Below are 19,986 nucleotides of genomic sequence, written 5' to 3'. Positions count from 1 at the left end.
ATGCGCAGTACGCCAATCCTCGGGGACTATTCCCGTTTCTAATGACATTTGAAATATTTTTGTCATAGCCCCGGCTATTTCTACACTAACTTCCCTCAATGTCCTAGGGAATATCCTGTCAGGACCTGGAGACTTATCCACTTTTATATTTTTCAAAAGTGTCAGTACTTCTTTTACTTTGAAACTCATAGTATCCATAACTACTCTACTCGTTTCCCTTACCTCACATAATTCAATATCCTTCTCGGTGAATACCGAAGAAAATAAATTGTTCAATATCTCCCCCATCTCTTTTGGCTCTGCAGATAGCTGCCCACTCTGTTTCTCCAATGGACCAATTTTATCCCTCGTTATCCTTTTGCTATTAATATTGCTGTAGAAACCCTTTGGATACTTGCATCAGGATTGTGGGGTTAGCCTCACAGTACATGTGTACTGTTGAAGTGCCTGATGTGTTTTTGATAGTTTTGACAGGGCCTTGTGCAGTGGTGGATTGATATTGCTCATTATGTTTTTCCATCTCTTAGAGGATGTTGGAATTGTGGTGAACGGCAAGTGGAGCATAGCAGTGAGGACGACCTTTAGGCACTCAGTTGGAGTGGAGCTTAAGGGTCACGGCCCATGGTGGCATTTAATTGTATGTTTATGATCTTTTTGTAGTGGCTGCAGAAACATGAGGCAGAGCAGTATTTCAGAATACTATGTATTTCAGAATACTTAGGAGACATTGTTTCACTGCAGTGTCTCCTGGTTGCCCTTTCCTTGAAGGTTGGCTAAGTTTCTTGACCAAATTTACTTTTGTTTTCACATTTTGGGCACTTTGTTTAGGACGAGGTCTGCATGTGAGGGACCATATCTAATATCTTTAATATGCAATGGTATTTCATATATTCTGAAAGACAATTAGTATGTCTACATTTAATTAACTGAATAGATGCTGGGATTTACATCACTGCTCTTTTGCCACGATATTGGCACAATATTTTTCTGTTTTTGTTTCAGGTTATCTACTATAATAAGCATGAAAAATGTACTTTTGTTTGCCCACAACAAAAAAGAAATGCATCGAATATAGCTCTTCTTGATCTGATACTTTTGTTATTGGTTGCTAGGGTATTATCATTTTATCTTGCTCATGGGTGTCTGCTTAAAATTACAAGTCTTGATGCCTTGATTCTACTGTTTAGGAGGCAAAGTTGAATTAGAAATTGAACTCAATGTGCAACCTATTGTTATCATGCTTATAGTTTGTGACGCTCATCATTTTCGCCCACCATCTGATGCATATAGTGCTTTGAGCATTAGGATTTGATGACTGCATCATTTAACATGTATAAGTGTGCATGGCTTTATTCACCCTTTAGGGTACAAAGATTGTTAATATTTTAATGGAAGATGTTTAATGATTTTTGGTGATAAATCATAAATTATTTATGTTTTTCAGGCATGAAATTCCCTTGAGCGGTGCTTATCTGATGCTATAATGTGCTGAGCAGTCACTATGGGCAGGCGATACCCAGGAGTTTATCATCGTCCAAATAGTGAATGTACGTAACGGTACAAAAGTTCATTTCCTTTTAGTTCTATAAGAAAAGAATTGCCACAACAAATATGGAGATAACTATTCTGACAATTCAACTATTGTTTCTTTGGAATTTTTTTCAATGGTATCCAGAGTTGGTTTCCATTGTGAATTATTTGTAGGTCAACTTGATCGTGCAATTGGAGGCAGATGGGAATAAAACCATTTTAATATACAGTACAAGAGAATATTGCAGAGAATTGCTCGCTTTCAGAGACGATTTACGAGGATGTTGCCAAGACTTGAGGACCTGACCTGAAGGGAGAGATTGAGCAACCTAAGACTTTATTTCTTGGAGTGCAGGAGGCTGAGCGGTGATCATATAGAGGAATTATAAAATTATGAGGGGGATTGATAGGGTGAATGCACAGATTATTTTTCCCAGAGTAGGGGAATCAAAAACCTGAGGACATCGGTTTACCGAGAAAGGTGAAAGAATTTTCACTCTGAGGGTGGTGGGTAATAGGGAATTCGTGGCCAGAGCAGATAGTTGAGGCAGGTACTAATACAGCATTTAAAAGACACTTGCACAGACGCATGACGAACGTTTGGAGGGATATGGACTAAATCCAGGCAAATATGACCAGCTCAGATGAGGCATTTGGTCTGCATGGACCATTTTCTTCCTTCTGGTACTGTCTTCTTTTGCACTGTCATGAAGGAAGTTGCAAGATATAGACACAGCATCAATGAATTGACTGCAATATATCTTCAAGTTGGGATCCTATGTGACTTGGAGGTGGTATTTTAATGCGCCTGCTGCGCTTTTCCACCTTGGCAGTACAGGTGCACAACCTTTTATCCGAAGATCCAAATAACGAAAACCTCCGAATAGCGGACATTTTTTCGGTCCTTGAAGAAAGGTCCTTGAAAACGTTCACCGAGGGCGGCCCGCAGAGGTGACAGCGGAACCTCCGGTCGGTCTTCGAAGAAAGGGGAACTAAATCCCCATTCATAAAAGAGAAGGTGAGGGTATATTGCGCGGGAGGGTTAATAATTGACAATATGCTGCTGCCTGCCCGCTGAGTTAAAAAGTTCCCACGGTAGACTCACGATACACAGTGTATCGTGAGTCTTGCGTGGGAACTTTTTAACTCAGCGGGCAGGCAGCAGCAGATTGTCGCTCCCTTCAAATTCATCCCACCTACACCCCTCTGCTTCCCGGCCATGTGTGTGACCCCTTCCCTCCCCTCTCCAGCTCCCCGCCCATTGCACCGGCGCGGGGGCTTTGCACTGTCTTCACGTCGGCGATGCCAGTCACTGGAGACGTCAGGACCAACAGGACACCGACCCCCAGGCCCACTGCAAGCACGGAGATCCCAGAGACCCACAGCCAGCAGCAGCCCAGCCCCGTTCCAACTCCAGAGGAAAACTGCAAACTGGCCGGAGACATCAGGACCACCAGAAACCGCTCCCCGATGGGCCGCTGCGGCGACAAGTGGCAGTTCGCCCACAGCCCCCTCATCGGGACACCGACCCCCAGGCCCATTGCAAGCACGGAGATCCCAGATCAGCAACTCCAGCCCAGCCCCGCTCCAACTCCAGAGGAACACGCTCCCCGTATGGTCAGAAGCTGATGGTGTGCAAGGTACGTCTTGTTCTTGGGGTCGCGCAGCTCGGGCTGTGGGCGAACTGCCACTTGTCGCCGTAGCGGCCCATCGGGGAGCGGATTCCTCTGGAGTTGGAGGGGGGTATTGTGCTGTTTGATCGCCCCCTACTATCCCAGGGACAGGGAGACAGGACGTTCACCGAGGGCGGCCCGCAGAGGTGACAGCGGAACCTCCGGTCGGTCCTGGATGAAAGGGGAACTAAATCCCCGTCATAAAAGAGAAGTGGAGGGTATATTGCCCGGGAGGGTATATCGCCTACCTGGAAGAAACCGGACATTTTTTCCAGGATGTCGTCTGCACACCAAAGCTCACCAAAGCTCACGTTTGGCGCCAAACGCACGTCGCCTCTGCTGCACACGGATATAAGAGTGTGAAAATGTCGCCTTAGGCCGCCTAAGGGCATGTAGCCCCGCTAGGGTGACATGAGTGCGAGAGGTGATTCAATGCTGCGGTCACATTTACAAATTCAGGAATTCATTCAACACACTGCATTTCATACAGACATTTATTCTGCAAGAAAAAACTACATTGAAGACTCAAACTCGCGACCGAGGAACTGCCGGGATCAAGGCGCAAACTCGCGACCTTGCGGATATGAGCCGAGCACTCTACCACTGAGCCAGCCATTAAAACCTACGCTAAAAAATTTCCATTCCGAAGGCCGACAAATTCCGAATTACGAAAAGTGTCTGGTCCCAAGGCTTTCGGATAAAAGGTTGTGCACCTGTAATAGATTTGGGATGTGCTGTTGGAGTGGTGTTGGCAAGTAACTGATGTGCATTTTGTAAATTATGCATACCCGTGGCCACTTCAGAAATGAAAGGGAATGACAGTTAATGTGCCTATTGGACAGCCAATCACTCCAACGTTGGCCATTTGCTTCTTCCCACTTTTAGTCTGTTACACCTTTGCTGAGAACGCATTGAGCTCCATACTTCTTTTTGTAGGTATTTCTGCTTTTTAAAAATGGAATCTCTAATCAAATTTATGTCCTCTGACCTGGGCGTCAGATGTTCCTGTAATGCCTTTGGTCTTCAACTTTCATGTTACTTTAACTTGTTGATGAGGTTGATGATGATACTGCTGGATTATTATACCACAAAGCAATGGCATCACTAATTTTGATGAGTACGGAAATAGATTAACCTAATTAACTTTGATTATTGGTATCAATAAGTTAAAATAATTAAACTTCAATTTAAATCCCTGATCCAGAAAGTGACAGTCATGTTAAAAATGCTAATTTGAAATCCTAAACATCGCCTTCAAATTATATCTATGCTGAACACTTCCATTGTCTTCAGCCATGACTCTTCAGGATATTAAAGCATTGTGAAGCAGTTGGTGCACAGCGATTTCTTCTACAGCTGTTGTTTTTGCCCAGGCTTCTTGGTCATATTTAATTTTGCACTGCTACCTACACATAGTGTTGCTTCTGGGAGCTTGCATTGTCAGGAACAGGGAATATAATTGCATGGAAACATGGAAACATTTCGATTTTCAGTTTCTATTCTTATCAGGGTGTAAGTGAATAAATGTATTGATTTTAAACTCCCATTTTGAAGATGTGCGAGTTGAATGTTTCTGCACCTTTTTATCAGTTGAATGCTTCTGTGGAAGCTGCAGTGTGACAAAGGGTAAGATACCTGCACAGCACAAGGTGGAAAATGAAAGCAAGTTGTCAGAGTCCAGTTAATCGGCAACAACACTTCCAATGCCGCTGTTAGAGCGTGAAAGGAAAGTATTTTTGAATCATAACAAATATCCTGTTGGTTAACTCACCATATGGGGCAAATGTTTACTGAAATGGCCAGTGGTCCAGACTGTCTATATGGATGATGAAGGTAAACGTGAGGAAAACTACCAAGATTAAATTGAATCAATAGACAAGCAAGTGACGAGTTTTGGAGGAAAAGAGCTTGGATGCTCTGTATTCTTTTGTTATTACTGAATAAAGTTTCAGAATGCTGAAGATGCCAATAGTCATAAAATCTTTGGCAGTGCATTAGTTGATAAAGCAGATGCTCCATTAGTTGGGCTGGAATGAGGCAGAATATTTGAGATGAAAATGGGGCTGTGATGGCGTTGACAATACTTTCTCTGTGTTGGCCGCATGCCTCCTTGATGCAGATAGCACAAGGCTGTAGCCACGTCATAGCAAAAGTTGTTGCAGGCGAGGTTATTGGCACAATAGCATGTGTGTTGAATTCTTCATAGATTCTTAGCCCCACTCAGGCTAGCCACTTTTGATACGTTTTTATCCCTTCAATGTAGGATATGAGGTGGGAAGTGTGGAAAACCAGCTCAGTTTTATTTCCATTAGAGTAACAGGGTTTAGAAAAATAGCCTGAGAGACAATAGACAATCGGTACAGGAGTAGGCCATTCGGCCCTTCGAGCCAGCATCGCCATTCAATGTCATCATGGCTGATCATCCCCAATCAGTACCCCATTCCTGCCTTCTCCCCATATCCCCTGACTCCGCTATCTTTAAGAGCCCTATCTAGCTCTCTCTTGAAAGCATCCAGAGAACCTGCCTCCACCGCCTTCTGAGGCAGAGAATTCCACAGACTCACAACACTCTGTGTGAAAAAGTGTTTCCTCATCTCCGTTCTAAATGGCTTACCCCTTATTCTTAAACAGTGGCCCCTGGTTCTGGACTCCCCCAACATCGGGAACATGTTTCCTGCCTCTAGCGATAATAATTTTATATGTTTCAATAAGATCTCTTCTCATCCTTCAAAACTCCAGAGTATGCAAGCCCAGCTGCTCCATTCTCTCAGCATATGACAGTCCCGCCATCCCGGGAATTAACCTTGTAAACCTACGCTGCACTCCCTCAATAGCAATAATATCCTTCCTCAAATTAGGGGATCAAAACTACACACAATACTCCAGGTGTGGTCTCATTAGGGGCCTATATATCTACAGAAGGACCTATTTGCTCCTATACTCAACTCCTCTTGTTATGAAGGCCAACATGCCATTCGGTTTCCTCACTGCCTGCTGTACCTGCATGCTTACTTTGATTGACTGATGAACAAGGACCCCAGATCCTGTTGTACTTCCCCTTTTCCCAACTTGACCCCATTTAGATAATAATCTGCCTTCCTGTTTTTGCTACCAGAGTGGATAACCTCACATTTATCCACTATAAACTGCATTGGCCATGCATCTGCCCACTCACCCAAACTGTCCAAGTCACCCTGCATTCTCATAGCATCCTCCTCACAGTTCACACTGCCACCCAGTGTCATCTGCAAAGTTGCTAATGTTACTTTGAATCCCTTCATCTAAATCATTGATGTATATTGTAAATAGCTGCTGTCCCAGCACCAAGCCTTGCAGTACCCCACAAGTCACTGCCTGCCATTCCGAAAGGGACCCGTTAATCCCTACTCTTTGTTTCCTGTCTGCCAACCAATTTGCTATCCATGTCAGCACTCTACCCCCAATTCCATGTGCCCTAATTTTGCCCACTAATCTCCTATGTGGGACCTTATCAAATGCTTTCTGAAAGTCCAGGTACACTACATCCACTGACTCTCCCTTGTCCATTTTCCTCGTTACATCCTCAAAAAAGTCCAGTACAATAGTCAAGCATGATTTCCCCTTTGTAAATCCATGCTGCCTCGGACCGATCCTGTTACTGCTATCCAAATGTGCCGCTAATTCATCGTTTATGACTGACCAGCATCTTCCCCACCACCCATATCAGGCTAACTGGTCTATAATTCCCTGTTTTCTCTCTCCCACCTTTCTTAAAAAGTGGGATAACATTAGCTACCCTCTAATCCACAGGAACTGATCCCGAATCTATAGAACATTGGAAAATTATCACCAATGCATCCACGATTTCTAGAGCCACTTCCTTAAGTACCCTGGGATGCAGACCATCAGGCCCTGGGGATTTATCAGCCTTCAGGCCCTTCAGACTACCCAACACTATTTCTTGCCTAATGTGGATTTCCTTCAGTTTCTCCGTCACCCCAGATCCTCTGGCCACTAGTACATCAGGAAGATTGTTTGTGTCCTCCTTAGTGAAGATGGATCCAAAGTACCTGTTCAACTCATCTGCCATTTCCTTGTTCCCCATAATAAATTCACCTCTTTCAATCTTCAAGGGTTCAACTTTGGTCTTAGCTATTTTTTTCCTCTTCACATACCCAAAGAAGCTTTTATTATCCCTTTATATTCTTGGCTAGCTTACCTTCGTACCTCATCTTTTCCCCCTGTATTGCCTTTTTGGTTATCTTCTGTTGCTCTTTAAACATTACTCAATCCTCTTGCTTCCCGCTCATCTTTGCTACGTTGTACTTTTTTTTAAATATACTGTCCCTGACGTCCCTGGTGAGCCATGGTCGCCCCTTACTCCCCTTGGAATCTTTCTTCCTCTTTGGAATGAACTGATCCTGCACCTTCTGTATTATTCCCAGAAATACCTGCCATTGTTGTTCCACTGTCATCCCTGCTATGGTATCTTTCCAGTCAACTTTGGCCAGCTCCTCCCTCATGGCCCCATAGTCCCCTTTATTTAACTGTAACACCGACACCTCCGATTTACCCTTCTCCATCTCAAATTGTACATTAAACATGACCATATTATGGTCACCACCTCCTAATGGCTCCTTAACCTCAAGTTCCTTTATCAAATCCAGTTCATTACATAACAATAAATCCAGAGTTGCCTTCTCCCTGGTAGGCTCTAATACAAACTGCTCTAAGAATCTATCACGTAGGCACTTGCTTAGTGTATTAACCTCCTGCATCATGGGGCAGGGTTCACAAAAAAATCACACAGTTCTGCACTGAAAGATAAATCGCAGAAGGAGTTGTCATATTCCTGTATCTATTGTGATAAAAATAATAAAATGCACATTATTTGTATCTTTGTACTCTGGTCTATCGAAAGTTAATTTGCTAAATAACAGAGCAGTTAGAAAACAGAATATCCAGCTTTAATTGACGTTTATACTGTCAGGCCCGGGGAGCCGTTGGTGAGAGGAGGACTTACCTGCAGCTGTAAGTATAAATACAGCGCGGGGTTTGCTTCTACAGAGGCCCGGGGAGCCGTTGGTGAGAGGAGGACTTACCTGCAGCTGTAAGTATAAATACAGCGCGGGGTTTGCTTCTACAGAGGCCCGGGGAGCCGTTGGTGAGAGGAGGACTTACCTGCAGCTGTAAGTATAAATACAGCGCGGGGTTTGCTTCTACAGAGGCCCGGGGAGCCGTTGGTGAGAGGAGGACTTACCTGCAGCTGTAAGTATAAATACAGCGCGGGGTTTGCTTCTACAGAGGCCCGGGGAGCCGTTGGCGAGAGGAGGACTTACCTGCAGCTGTAAGTATAAATACAGCGCGGGGTTTGCTTCTACAGAGGCCCGGGGAGCCGTTGGCGAGAGGAGGACTTACCTGCAGCTGTAAGTATAAATACAGCGCGGGGTTTGCTTCTACAGAGGCCCGGGGAGCCGTTGGCGAGAGGAGGACTTACCTGCAGCTGTAAGTATAAATACAGTGCGGGGTTTGCTTCTACAGAGGCCCGGGGAGCCGTTGGCGAGAGGAGGACTTACCTGCAGCTGTAAGTATAAATACAGCGCGGGGTTTGCTTCTACAGAGGCCCGGGGAGCCGTTGGCGAGAGGAGGACTTGCCTGCAGCTGTAAGTATAAATACAGCGCGGGGTTTGCTTCTACAGAGGCCCGGGGAGCCGTTGGCGAGAGGAGGACTTACCTGCAGCTGTAAGTATAAATACAGCGCGGGGTTTGCTTCTACAGAGGCCCGGGGAGCCGCTGGTGAGAGGAGGACTTACCTGCAGCTGTAAGTATAAATACAGCGCGGGGTTTGCTTCTACAGAGGCCCGGGGAGCCGCTGGTGAGAGGAGGAGTTACCTGGAGCTGTAAGTATAAATACAGCGCGGGGTTTGCTTCTACAGAGGCCCGGGGAGCCGTTGGTGAGAGGAGGAGTTACCTGGAGCTGTAAGTATAAATACAGCGCGGGGTTTGCTTCTACAGAGGCCTGGGGAGCCGTTGGTGAGAGGAGGAGTTACCTGGAGCTGTAAGTATACCCAAATCTGTAACGTTCCATCTCACTTCCAGAGAAGGATTCTGGTGGAAGCCTCTGATTGGTGGAAGCCTCTGATTGGTGGACGAGGATCAGAGGAAGCAGCTGATTGGCTTGTATTGTATTTGTATTGTAATTGTAAGGCTTTATTGTATTCGGATAAGGGGGAGAATGAGGCCCAGGGCAGTTTACTGTTCTGGATGTCAGATGTGGGAGGTCATGGAGTCTGAGTGCTCTCCAGACGTCCACATCTGCGCCAGGTGCGTCGAGATGGGGCTCCTAAGGGACCGCGTTAGGAACCTGGAGCAGCAACTCGATGACCTCTGTCTGCTCAGGGAGAGCGAGGAGGTCATAGAAAGGAGTTACAGGGAGGTGGTCACTCCAAGACCACGGGAGACAGAAAACTGGGTCACAGTTAGCAGAGGCAGGGACTGATGAGTACCCCGGTGGCTGTACACCTTGAAAATAAGTACTCATGTTTGAGTAAGGGAGGGGGAGACAGCCTACCTGGGGGCAGCGACAGCGGCCGGGCCTCTGGCACAAAGACCGGTCCGGTTGCTCAGAAGGGTAAGGAAAAGAAGGGGAGGGCAATTGTAATAGGGGACTCTATAGTCAGGGGGTCGGATAGGCGATTCTGTGGACGCAGACAGGAGTCCCGGATGGTAGTTTGCCTCCCTGGTGCCAGGGTCAGGGATGTGTCTGAACGTGTCCAAGAAATCCTGAAATGGGAGGGAGAGGAGCCTGAGGTTGTGGTGCATATAGGTACCAACGACATAGGTAAAAAAAGAGAAGAGGTCCTGAAAGAAGAATTTAGGGAGTTAGGTAGAGAGTTAAGGAGAAGGACTGGAAAGGTAACAATCTCAGGATTACTGCCTGTGCCACGCGACAGTGAGAGTAGGAATGGAGCGAGGTGGAGGATAAATGCGTGGATGAGGGACTGGTGCAGTGGGTATGGATTCAAGTTTCTGGATCATTGGGACCTCTTTTGGGGAAGGTGCGACCTGTACAGAAAGGACGGGCTGCACTTGAACTCAAGGGGGACCAATATCCTGGCGGGGAGATTTGCAAAGGCTACTGGGGAGACTTTAAACTAGTATGGTTGGGGGGAGGGACTCAAATTGGGAAAGCTAGCAGTCAGTGTGTGAAGCAGGGGGCAGAGAATGGTAGCACTCTGACCCAAAATGTAGGGGAGAGAGAAGAAAAAGAAAATAATCAGAGAATAAGAGAGGGTGGGTTTCTTAAATGTGTATATTTTAATGCTAGGAGCATTGTAAGAAAAGTGGATGAACTTAGAGCCTGGATTGACACCTGGAAGTATGATGTTGTGGCGATCAGTGAAACATGGTTGCAGGAGGGCTGTGATTGGAAACTAAATATTCCAGGATTTCGTTGCTTCAGGTGTGATAGAATTGGAGGGGCAAGAGGTGGAGGTGTTGCATTGCTTATCAGGGAAGATATTACAGCAGTGCTTTGGCAGGATAGATTAGAGGGCTCGTCTAGGGAGGCTATTTGGGTGGAACTGAGAAATGGGAAAGGGGTAGCAACACTTATAGGGGTGTATTATAGACCGCCAAATGGGGAGCGAGAATTGGAAGAGCAAATATGTAAGGAGATTGCAGATATTAGTAGTAAGCACAAGGTAGTGATTGTGGGAGATTTCAATTTTCCACACATAGACTGGGAAACACATTCTGTAAATGGGCTGGATGGGTTGGAGTTTGTAAAATGTGTGCAGGATAGTTTTTTGCAACAATACATAGAAGTACCTACTAGAGAAGGGGCGGTACTGGACCTCCTGTTAGGAAATGAGATGGGTCAGGTGGCAGAGGTATGCGTTGGGGAACAGTTCGGGTCCAGTGATCACAATACCATTAGTTTCAATATAATTATGGAGAGGGACAAAACTGGACCTAGGGTTGAGATTTTTGATTGGAGAAAGGCTAACTTTGAGGAGATGCGAAAGGATTTAAAAGGAGTAAATTGGGACAGTTTGTTTTATGGGAAAGATGTGGAAGAGAAATGGAGTACATTTAAAGGTGAAATTTTAAGAGTACAGGATCTTTATGTCCCTGTTCGGTTGAAAGGAAATCGTAAAAATTGTAAAGAGCCATGGTTTTCAAGGGAAATTGGACACTTGGTTCGGAAAAAGAGGGATATCTACAATAGTTATAGGCAGCATGGAGTAAATGAGGTGCTTGAGGAGTATAAAGAATGTAAAAAGAATCTTAAGAAAGAAATTAGAAAAGCTAAAAGAAGATATGAGGTTGCTTTGGCAAGTAAGGTAAAAGTAAATCCGAAGGGTTTCTACCGCTATATTAATAGCAAAAGGATAACGAGGGATAAAATTGGTCCATTAGAGAGTCAGAGTGGCCAACTATCTGCAGAGCCAAAAGAGATGGGGGAGATATTGAACAGTTTCTTTTCTTCGGTATTCACCAAGGAGAAGGATATTGAATTATGTGAGGTAAGGGAAACAAGTAGAGTAGCTATGGAAACTATGAGGATCAAAGAAGAGGAAGTACTGACACTTTTGAGAAATATAAAAGTGGATAAGTCTCCAGGTCCGGACAGGATATTCCCTAGGACATTGAGGGAAGTTAGTGTAGAAATAGCAGGGGCTATGGCAGAAATATTTCAAATGTCATTAGAAACGGGAATAGTGCCGGAGGATTGGCGTACTGCGCAAGTTGTTCCATTGTTTAAAAAGGGGTCTAAGAGTAAACCTAGCAATTATAGACCTATTAGTTTGACGTCAGTGGTGGGCAAATTAATGGAAAGAATACTTAGAGATAATATATATAAGCATCTGGATAAACAGGGTCTGATTAGGAATAGTCAACATGGATTTGTGCCTGGAAGGTCATGTTTAACTAATCTTCTTGAATTTTTTGAAGATGTTACTCGGGAAATTGATGAGGGTAAAGCAGTGGATGTTGTGTATATGGACTTCAGTAAGGCCTTTGACAAGGTTCCTCATGGAAGGTTGGTTAAGAAGGTTCAATGGTTGGGTATTAATGGTGGAGTAGCAAGATGGATTCAACAGTGGCTGAATGGGAGATGCCAGAGAGTAATGGTGGATGGTTGTTTGTCAGGTTGGAGGCCAGTGACGAGTGGGGTGCCACAGGGATCTGTGTTGGGTCCACTGTTGTTTGTCATGTACATCAATGATCTGGACGATGGTGTGGTAAATTGGATTAGTAAGTATGCAGATGATACTAAGATAGGTGGGGTTGCGGGTAATGAAGTAGAGTTTCAAAGTCTACAGAGAGATTTATGCCAGTTGGAAGAGTGGGCTGAAAGATGGCAGATGGAGTTTAATGCTGATAAGTGTGAGGTGCTACATCTTGGCAGGACAAATCAAAATAGGACGTACATGGTAAATGGTAGGGAATTGAAGAATGTAGGTGAACAGAGGGATCTGGGAATAACTGTGCACAGTTCCATGAAAGTGGAATCTCATGTAGATAGGGTGGTAAAGAAAGCTTTTGGTGTGCTGGCCTTTATAAATCAGAGCATTGAGTATAGAAGTTGGGATGTAATGTTAAAATTGTACAAGGCATTGGTGAGGCCAATTCTGGAGTATGGTGTACAATTTTGGTCGCCTAATTATAGGAAGGATGTCAACAAAATAGAGAGAGTACAGAGGAGATTTACTAGAATGTTGCCTGGGTTTCAGCAACTAAGTTACAGAGAAAGGTTGAACAAGTTAGGGCTTTATTCTTTGGAGCGCAGAAGGTTAAGGGGGGACTTGATAGAGGTTTTTAAAATGATGAGAGGGATAGACAGAGTTGACGTGGAAAAGCTTTTCCCACTGAGAGTAGGGAAGATTCAAACAAGGGGACATGACTTGAGAATTAAGGGACTGAAGTTTAGGGGTAACATGAGGGGGAACTTCTTTACTCAGAGAGTGGTAGCTGTGTGGAATGAGCTTCCAGTGAAGGTGGTGGAGGCAGGTTCGTTTTTATCATTTAAAAATAAATTGGATAGTTATATGGATGGGAAAGGAATGGAGGGTTATGGTCTGAGCGCAGGTATATGGGACTAGGGGAGATTATGTGTTCGGCACGGACTAGAGGGGTCGAGATGGCCTGTTTCCGTGCTGTAATTGTTATATGTTATATATGTTATATGTTATATGTTATATATGTTATACAAGTTCCAATTGTGCTTTCTTAATGCCACATGCACTGCTGTAAAGTTTCATCCTGGCTGTTTCCTTGAACACTTCTCTCTCTGCTTCCAAGAGGCATATCTCTCTGAGTAGTTGTGTTTTAATATTGTGGTTGAAAAGTGCCTAACACAAGGAGGTATTGAGGAGTTTACTATAAACTTAGAATTCACTTTAAAAAAAATCTGGTTGCCATGGAATCGTCTCGGCTTTTAATGCAACACTGTTAAGCCAAATAGAGTCATTAATAAAAACCTCTTCAATGCAGTGTTTGTTAAAAGTATGATATTTTTAGTCTTGTTTGGGCACTGGCAATTTTAGAGATTCTGCTGTAATAGGTTAAGTACCCTTTTGGAAAGACGTGTTACTGTTTTAGTGGTGAGTTTGACTCATTTAACAGAATGCAATGAGATACAAGGGAGGTTCTGTACTCTGCATTAAATGTAATTATTTTACATTGCTCTATTTGATTTGGCAGCATTAACGTATAAAATTGGAAGCAAAGAATAAATCTTTTATTTGGATCAGACCACCAGCTGCCTAAAAGAAGCATGGTGGTCTGATGGTTCTGCCTCAGCACAATATCAAGTTGTGCTTCTCAGGAGATGAAGGGCAATCCACCATGATAAATAAGTGCCTTTTAAATTTACATTCTTTACATGTGTGCTGCGTAAAGCAGAAAAAAAAAAGTTAATATTTTGTAAATGAAGCAAAGTGTAACTGAAAACTTTGAACTATTCCTTGATCACTCTTTTAAAAACATCAAGTCTCAAAGTGCCACCCTTATGGGGCTGCATTTATTTGTTCAGCACCTGGTGGAATGCCCTTTTCATATCTGCCCATGCAGAGATATGAATTATGAGGCAAAGCTGTGAACATGTGAAAAAGGAGCTGCCATTTTGAAGTTATCTCAACTCTACCCAAAGCTTTCAGGATTGCCGGAGCATTGTGCAGGTGCCAGCTCGTTAATAGTATGGGGTAATGGCTAGAATTGCAACAATGCAATTTGGGATATTTGGGATTTGGAGGATGCTGTACACAAATTACTAGGTTAAACTGTAGTTCACGGTCTCTCAGTGCACATCCACGCCATCTTAATTGGAAGGGATTCTTTATGGTGTTTAGATTCTGTCTCTTAGGTATAATGGTTGAAGGCAGACAAATGACATCTGAACCACTTCTACCGTCGCCTCCGCCTCCCAGTGTTCTTCCATGGGAAGGAATCCTCGCCCCCTATTGATGATCCCTTTTCCCGTCTCCAACAAACCCCCTCCTCGTGGACCCCCCCTCATAGCCTTCCGGCTTTAGAACTTTTTATCCAATCCCTGCTGTGCGTTCACCATCCCCCCTGAACTCGCCCTCTCCGACACCGAACAGTCGGTCCTCAGCAGAGATCTTACCTTTGCCCCCCTCCGTCCCCATCTCAATGAGTTCCGCGCCCACCACGACTTGGAGCTCTTCTACCGTCACCTTCGCCTCACTGCGCCTCATGGGAAGGAGTCCTTGCCCCCTATTAATGATCCCTTCCCCCCCACCCCCCCCCCACCTTCCATCAGTCTGAAGAAGGGTTTTGGCCCGAAACTTTGCCTATTTCCTGCGCTCGATAGATGCTGCTGCACCCGCTGTGTTTCTCCAGCACTTTTATCTACCTTCGATTTTCCAGCATCTGCAGTTCATTATTAAACATCTGAACCATTGTTGCTTGGTGACTGAATTCAAGGATTAAAAGATTAAATACGAATTGCTGCATTTGTATAGAGATTTGGTGAAACCACAGCTTAAAGGCGTAATAGTCCCAATAGAATGGTGTGGATATTAAAGCTATTGTGGACAGCAATATAAGCAGTTGAAAAATATGAGGAGGAAATGTGCACAGTGTAGAATGAGCTGGACATTGTAAGTCCAGAATATAGTAGAGTCATACAGGAACAGAACGTCGGCCAGGTTTAGACTGCTAGTTGAGCACAATATACCAACGCAGGTCAAGTCTGCGAAAGGAATGTCAGATGCATGTATACCCAGTTGTTGATAGCAAAGCAACACATTTCATTTTAATTTGACTTGGGATAAAATAATATCTTACAGAAGCATTGGTGTAATTGAAACCAATGAGTCATGTGCCTTTGGTGTACCACAAGGCTTCAAAGAAGTGGACAAGAAGAAGCTCAAAGTAATGAATCCAATGCATTGAGAGCTGGACTATGTGAATTTATTTATAGTAGAAGATAAATATATCACAAGTAGTTCTACCCAGCTGATGGGCTTGATATCTGAAAACCCCAAGGTAAAAGTCGAATCGGTAGTAAGGAAGGCAAATGCAATGCCAGCATTTATTTTGAGAGGGCTAGAATACAAAAACTGATTTAATGCTGAGGCCTTCTAAATCACTGGTCAGACCCCATTTTGATTATTGTGAACAGCTTTGGGCCCCATATCTAAGGAAGGATGTGTTGGCGTTGGAGAGGGTCCAGAAGAGGTTTATGAGAATGATCCCAGGAATGATTAAGTTAACATATGATAAGCGTTTGAAGGCGTCGGGCCTGCACTCGCTGGGGTTTAGAAGGATGAGGGGAGACCTCATTGAACCTTACTGAATAATGAAAGGCCTGGATAGAGTGAATGATGAGAGGATGTTTCCACTAGTGGGAGATTCTAGGACAAGAGGCCATAGACTCGGAATAAAAGGATGTACCTTTAGAAAGGAGATGAAGAGGAATTTCTGTAGTGAGAGGATGGTGAATCTGTGGAATTCATTGCCACAGATGGCTGTGGAGGCCAAGTCGATGGATATTTTTAAGGCAGAGACTGACAGATTCTTGATTAGTAAGGGTGTCAGGGGTTATGGTGGAAAGGCAGGAGAAGAGGGTTGAGAGGGAACGATAGATCAGCCATGATTGAATGGTGCAGTAGATTTGATGGGCCGAATAATCTAATTCTGCTCCTAGAACTTTTGGATTTATGTAAAGGACATTATAGTTCAGGGAAGATGATGGTAGAATTCTAGAATCAGGGACAGTTAAAAAGGAGGTATTTGATGGCTTAGTGAGCTTAAAGATGGGCCTTCTGAGATGTTTCCCAGACTGTTAAGAAAGTCAAGGCTCTGACAGAATTTTAAATCTTTGGCCAGGGATAAGGTTTGAGCAGATTGTGAATCTAAAGTCAGTGGTTGGGTTTTATTAAAAAACCTTCTGAGAGTTAGAATTAATCTACACTAAAGATTAGTGGTCAGTTTGTCTGACCAATTTGACTGCCTTATCAAAATAGCAGCAAAATTAGTTGGCGATGGGCATTGCAGTTAATGCAGTCTGCGGTTTTCAGTAATGTCCAATTCCAAAGGGCCATAGGGCACATTGACAAATTGGATCCAAAATTGGCTAGATTAAACGAGACAGGTGATGGTTGAGAGTTGCTTTCATGATTAGAAGCCTGTGGCCAGTGGTGTACCTGACCACAGAGATCAGTGTGAGGACCCTTGCCTTGTTATGTACATTAATAATTTTGTGAAAGTAGGAGGCATGATTACTGACTACGCAGATGGCGTGAATGTTTGTGGCATTGTTGATACTGAAATGGGTCATCCTAAGTTGCAGAAAAATATTGATCAATTTGTAAGATGGTGCAAAGGCAGATGGAATTTTTTCCGACTCCTTAAAAATGATTTTAATACAAGTGGCTTGTTCTTTGAGAAGGAATTTTGAAGAATGTGAGGAATTCTCACTGACATCCATAAAATGCATAGATGGCTTGACAAGATAGAAGCTGAGAGGTTGTTGAATTAAGATATTTATCATTTTGGATTCTAATAAGGTGAAACGTAATATCTCAGCAGATTGTGCAGAGTTTGAATTTTGCAGCCCAGAGAGCCGTGAATGCTTAATAACATTCTGAGGTGAATAGCTTTTGGAGAAATGAAGATTGTGGAAATGAGGTGGAAAAGTGGAATTAATTGTGAAGGGTGATCGTCCTGCATGATGGAACCAGCATGATGGATTATATAACCTAATTTTTTGCCTTTCATAGATTCATAAGAGTTATGTAGCACAGAAATGGGCCTATGAGCCCAATTCATCCATGCCAAACAAGATGCCTATCTACCCTAATCCCATTTGTCTTCATTTGCCCTTTGTCTCTCATGTTTTCCTATACATGTGTCTGTTTAAATGTTTTTTTAATGTTTTAATTGTACCTGTCTCTACCTTCTCCCCTGGATGTTCATTCCATATACCCATTACCCTTTGTGGAAAAACGTACCCCCAAATCGTTCACCTTTTTTCCACACTTCAACATATAACTCTAGTTTTAGTTACTATAACTTCATCCCCAGAGCCATAGCTGCTCTGAACCTGCTGAGTGCCCCCCACAACCCATGAACTGTCTCCCTCGGATGGTCACATCGCACATCGACCCGGCACAGACACATTTGCATTTTAGACTGTTTTACTGTTCTTTTTTATAAATCATGTTTCTCGGGGTATCTAAATTTTATCTAAATTTTATTAGTTGTTTAAGTTATGACATCGAATGGAAGCTGCATACCAAATCTCGTTGCACCTATGTGCAATGCCAATACAATATATTATTATTATTATAATTCTGGGGGAAAAACAATGGGACTAACTATCCTAAGTATGTCCCTCATCATTTTATAAACTCCGAAGGTCACCTCCTAACTCCTGGAAAGACAGTAAGTTCCAGCCTATCCAATCTATCCTCTTCACTCACAGGCAGCATTCCAATGAATCTTTTCTAACCCTCTCTTAGCTTAATCACCTCCTTATGGCATGGCAAGCAGAGCTGCCCACAATACTCCAAGTGAGGCCTAATCAACGATTTGTAAAGCGGTAACATGATGTCCCACCTCCAAGACTCCCTGGGGCACAAGGTGCTGGAGTAACTCGGCAAGTCAGGCAGCAACTCTGTATAACATGGATAGGTGACATTTCGGATTGAGATCCATCTTCAGACTGATGTGGGGGGGGGGGGAGGGGAGAAGAAAAGGGAACAGGCAGGACAAGGCGTGGCAGGTAATAAATAGATCGAGACAGGTGAGGGGGATTTTTTATCCAGGCCAGGGATAAGAAGAATGGTTTGAAAAAAATTCCAGCTTTCTTCTCTGTGAAGAAAATAAAGGCTGTGGTGTCATGTTATATTCGAGCCCTCACAATACTATGTACCATGAGCTGTATTTTATAATGCTTAGAAACAGAATGAGTATTTAATGCCTTTTGAATCTGAAATTATATTTGGGTGAGCTATAGGAGATAAAGTCGCTGGGGAGATAAAATAAAACAGATCTGTCCTAGATCTAACTAATAGTATTTGTGAATAAATAAATTTAAATAAATCACAGGTAAAAGGTAATACATTTAATGCCTTGTATTTACTACTTTGCATCTGAGCTGTGGAGAAAAATCAATTGTAATCAGACTTTAAAAGAACAATAACATGCTTAATGATCTTATCAATGCTTTTCTAATTTCATGGTTTTATCACAATGACAATATTTGTGCTTCAGTCATTACTTATGAGTACTAAATTCTGAAGCAAAATCAGCAGCTTGCATGTGATATGGTTTAATCTTGAAATAAAAGGTATCTTTATGTGACTGCAGTTGGAAATAGATGGCAATAATTTGTACTTGGCCTGTCCTGCATGCTGATGACTTAGTGTTGGCTGTATGTGGTATAACAACATCTTAGTTATTCCTTTACCTAACATTTTGAGCTTTTCTTTTTTAAAAAAAGGATTAGAAACAACCCCAAATAAAAAAACAGATGGCTGGAGAAACGCAGCGGGTCAGGTGATGGTTGGGACGGAATCATCTTTGGACAGAAGGAATGGAGTGGCAATGTTTCGGGTCGGGAACCTTCAGATCCGAAACACTGCCTCTCTATTCCCTCCATAGATGCTGCCTGATCCATTGTGTCCCTCCAGCATTTTGTTTTTTGCTCAAGCTTCCAGCATCTGCAGTCTCTTGTGTCTCCAGTCTAGAAATATTTTGCTGTATATTTCCAGTTCTGGAAAAATTGATTAACTTGGGGGCAAGTTTACCAATGATCTCCTATGCCAATCGTGCCCTTCTCCCCCTTGTAAATTGCAAAACAAAGAAGATTGTTTTTGACCTAACTGCCTGCACTCCTCTTTGTCAAGGCATGCAGAAGAAGAAATAAAATGCTGATGACTGTTTTAAATTTATTACTCTGACAGTCGTTGAGTGGATTGCTCCTACCATTTCCAATCAGTTTACAACCCAGCGGCATGAATATTGATTTATCTAACTTCAAGTGACCCTTGCATCCCCTCTCTCTCCGTCCCTCCCCCACCCAAGTCATTGTCCGTAACTAGATTTCACCCACAGCTAACAATGGCCTGTTTCCTTTATCATCATTACTTTTTTGTATATCTTTCATTTATTTGTTCTATATCTCTCTAGATCACTGTCTATATCTCTTGTTTCCCTTCCCCTGATTCTCAGTCTGAAGAAGGGTTTAGAACTTTCTGAAATGTCACCTATTGATTTTTTCCAGAGATGCTGTCTGACCCGCTGAGTTACTCCAGCTTTTTGTGTCTAT

At 43.4% G+C, this 19,986-nt stretch overlaps 1 protein-coding gene across 13 annotated transcripts in view; it reads left to right on the top strand.

The window, feature by feature from the left end:
- apbb2 (amyloid beta precursor protein binding family B member 2) overlaps nucleotides 1-19,986 on the top strand; it is a 300,906-nt gene that overhangs the window by 89,081 nt on the left and 191,839 nt on the right. For all 13 annotated transcript variants that reach the window (XM_033027647.1, XM_033027584.1, XM_033027573.1 and 10 more), the window contains exon 2: nucleotides 1,445-1,547. In XM_033027647.1, the coding sequence (XP_032883538.1) occupies nucleotides 1,502-1,547 (46 nt within the window). In that variant the 5' untranslated portion in view covers nucleotides 1,445-1,501. The remainder of the gene's footprint in view (nucleotides 1-1,444; nucleotides 1,548-19,986) is intronic.

Source organism: Amblyraja radiata, chromosome 1 (genome assembly GCF_010909765.2).
Source record: "Amblyraja radiata isolate CabotCenter1 chromosome 1, sAmbRad1.1.pri, whole genome shotgun sequence".
Taxonomy (NCBI): domain Eukaryota; kingdom Metazoa; phylum Chordata; class Chondrichthyes; order Rajiformes; family Rajidae; genus Amblyraja; species Amblyraja radiata.
The sequence above is the reverse complement of the archived record's forward strand: the minus strand, read 5'-3'. Positions and strand labels throughout refer to the sequence as shown.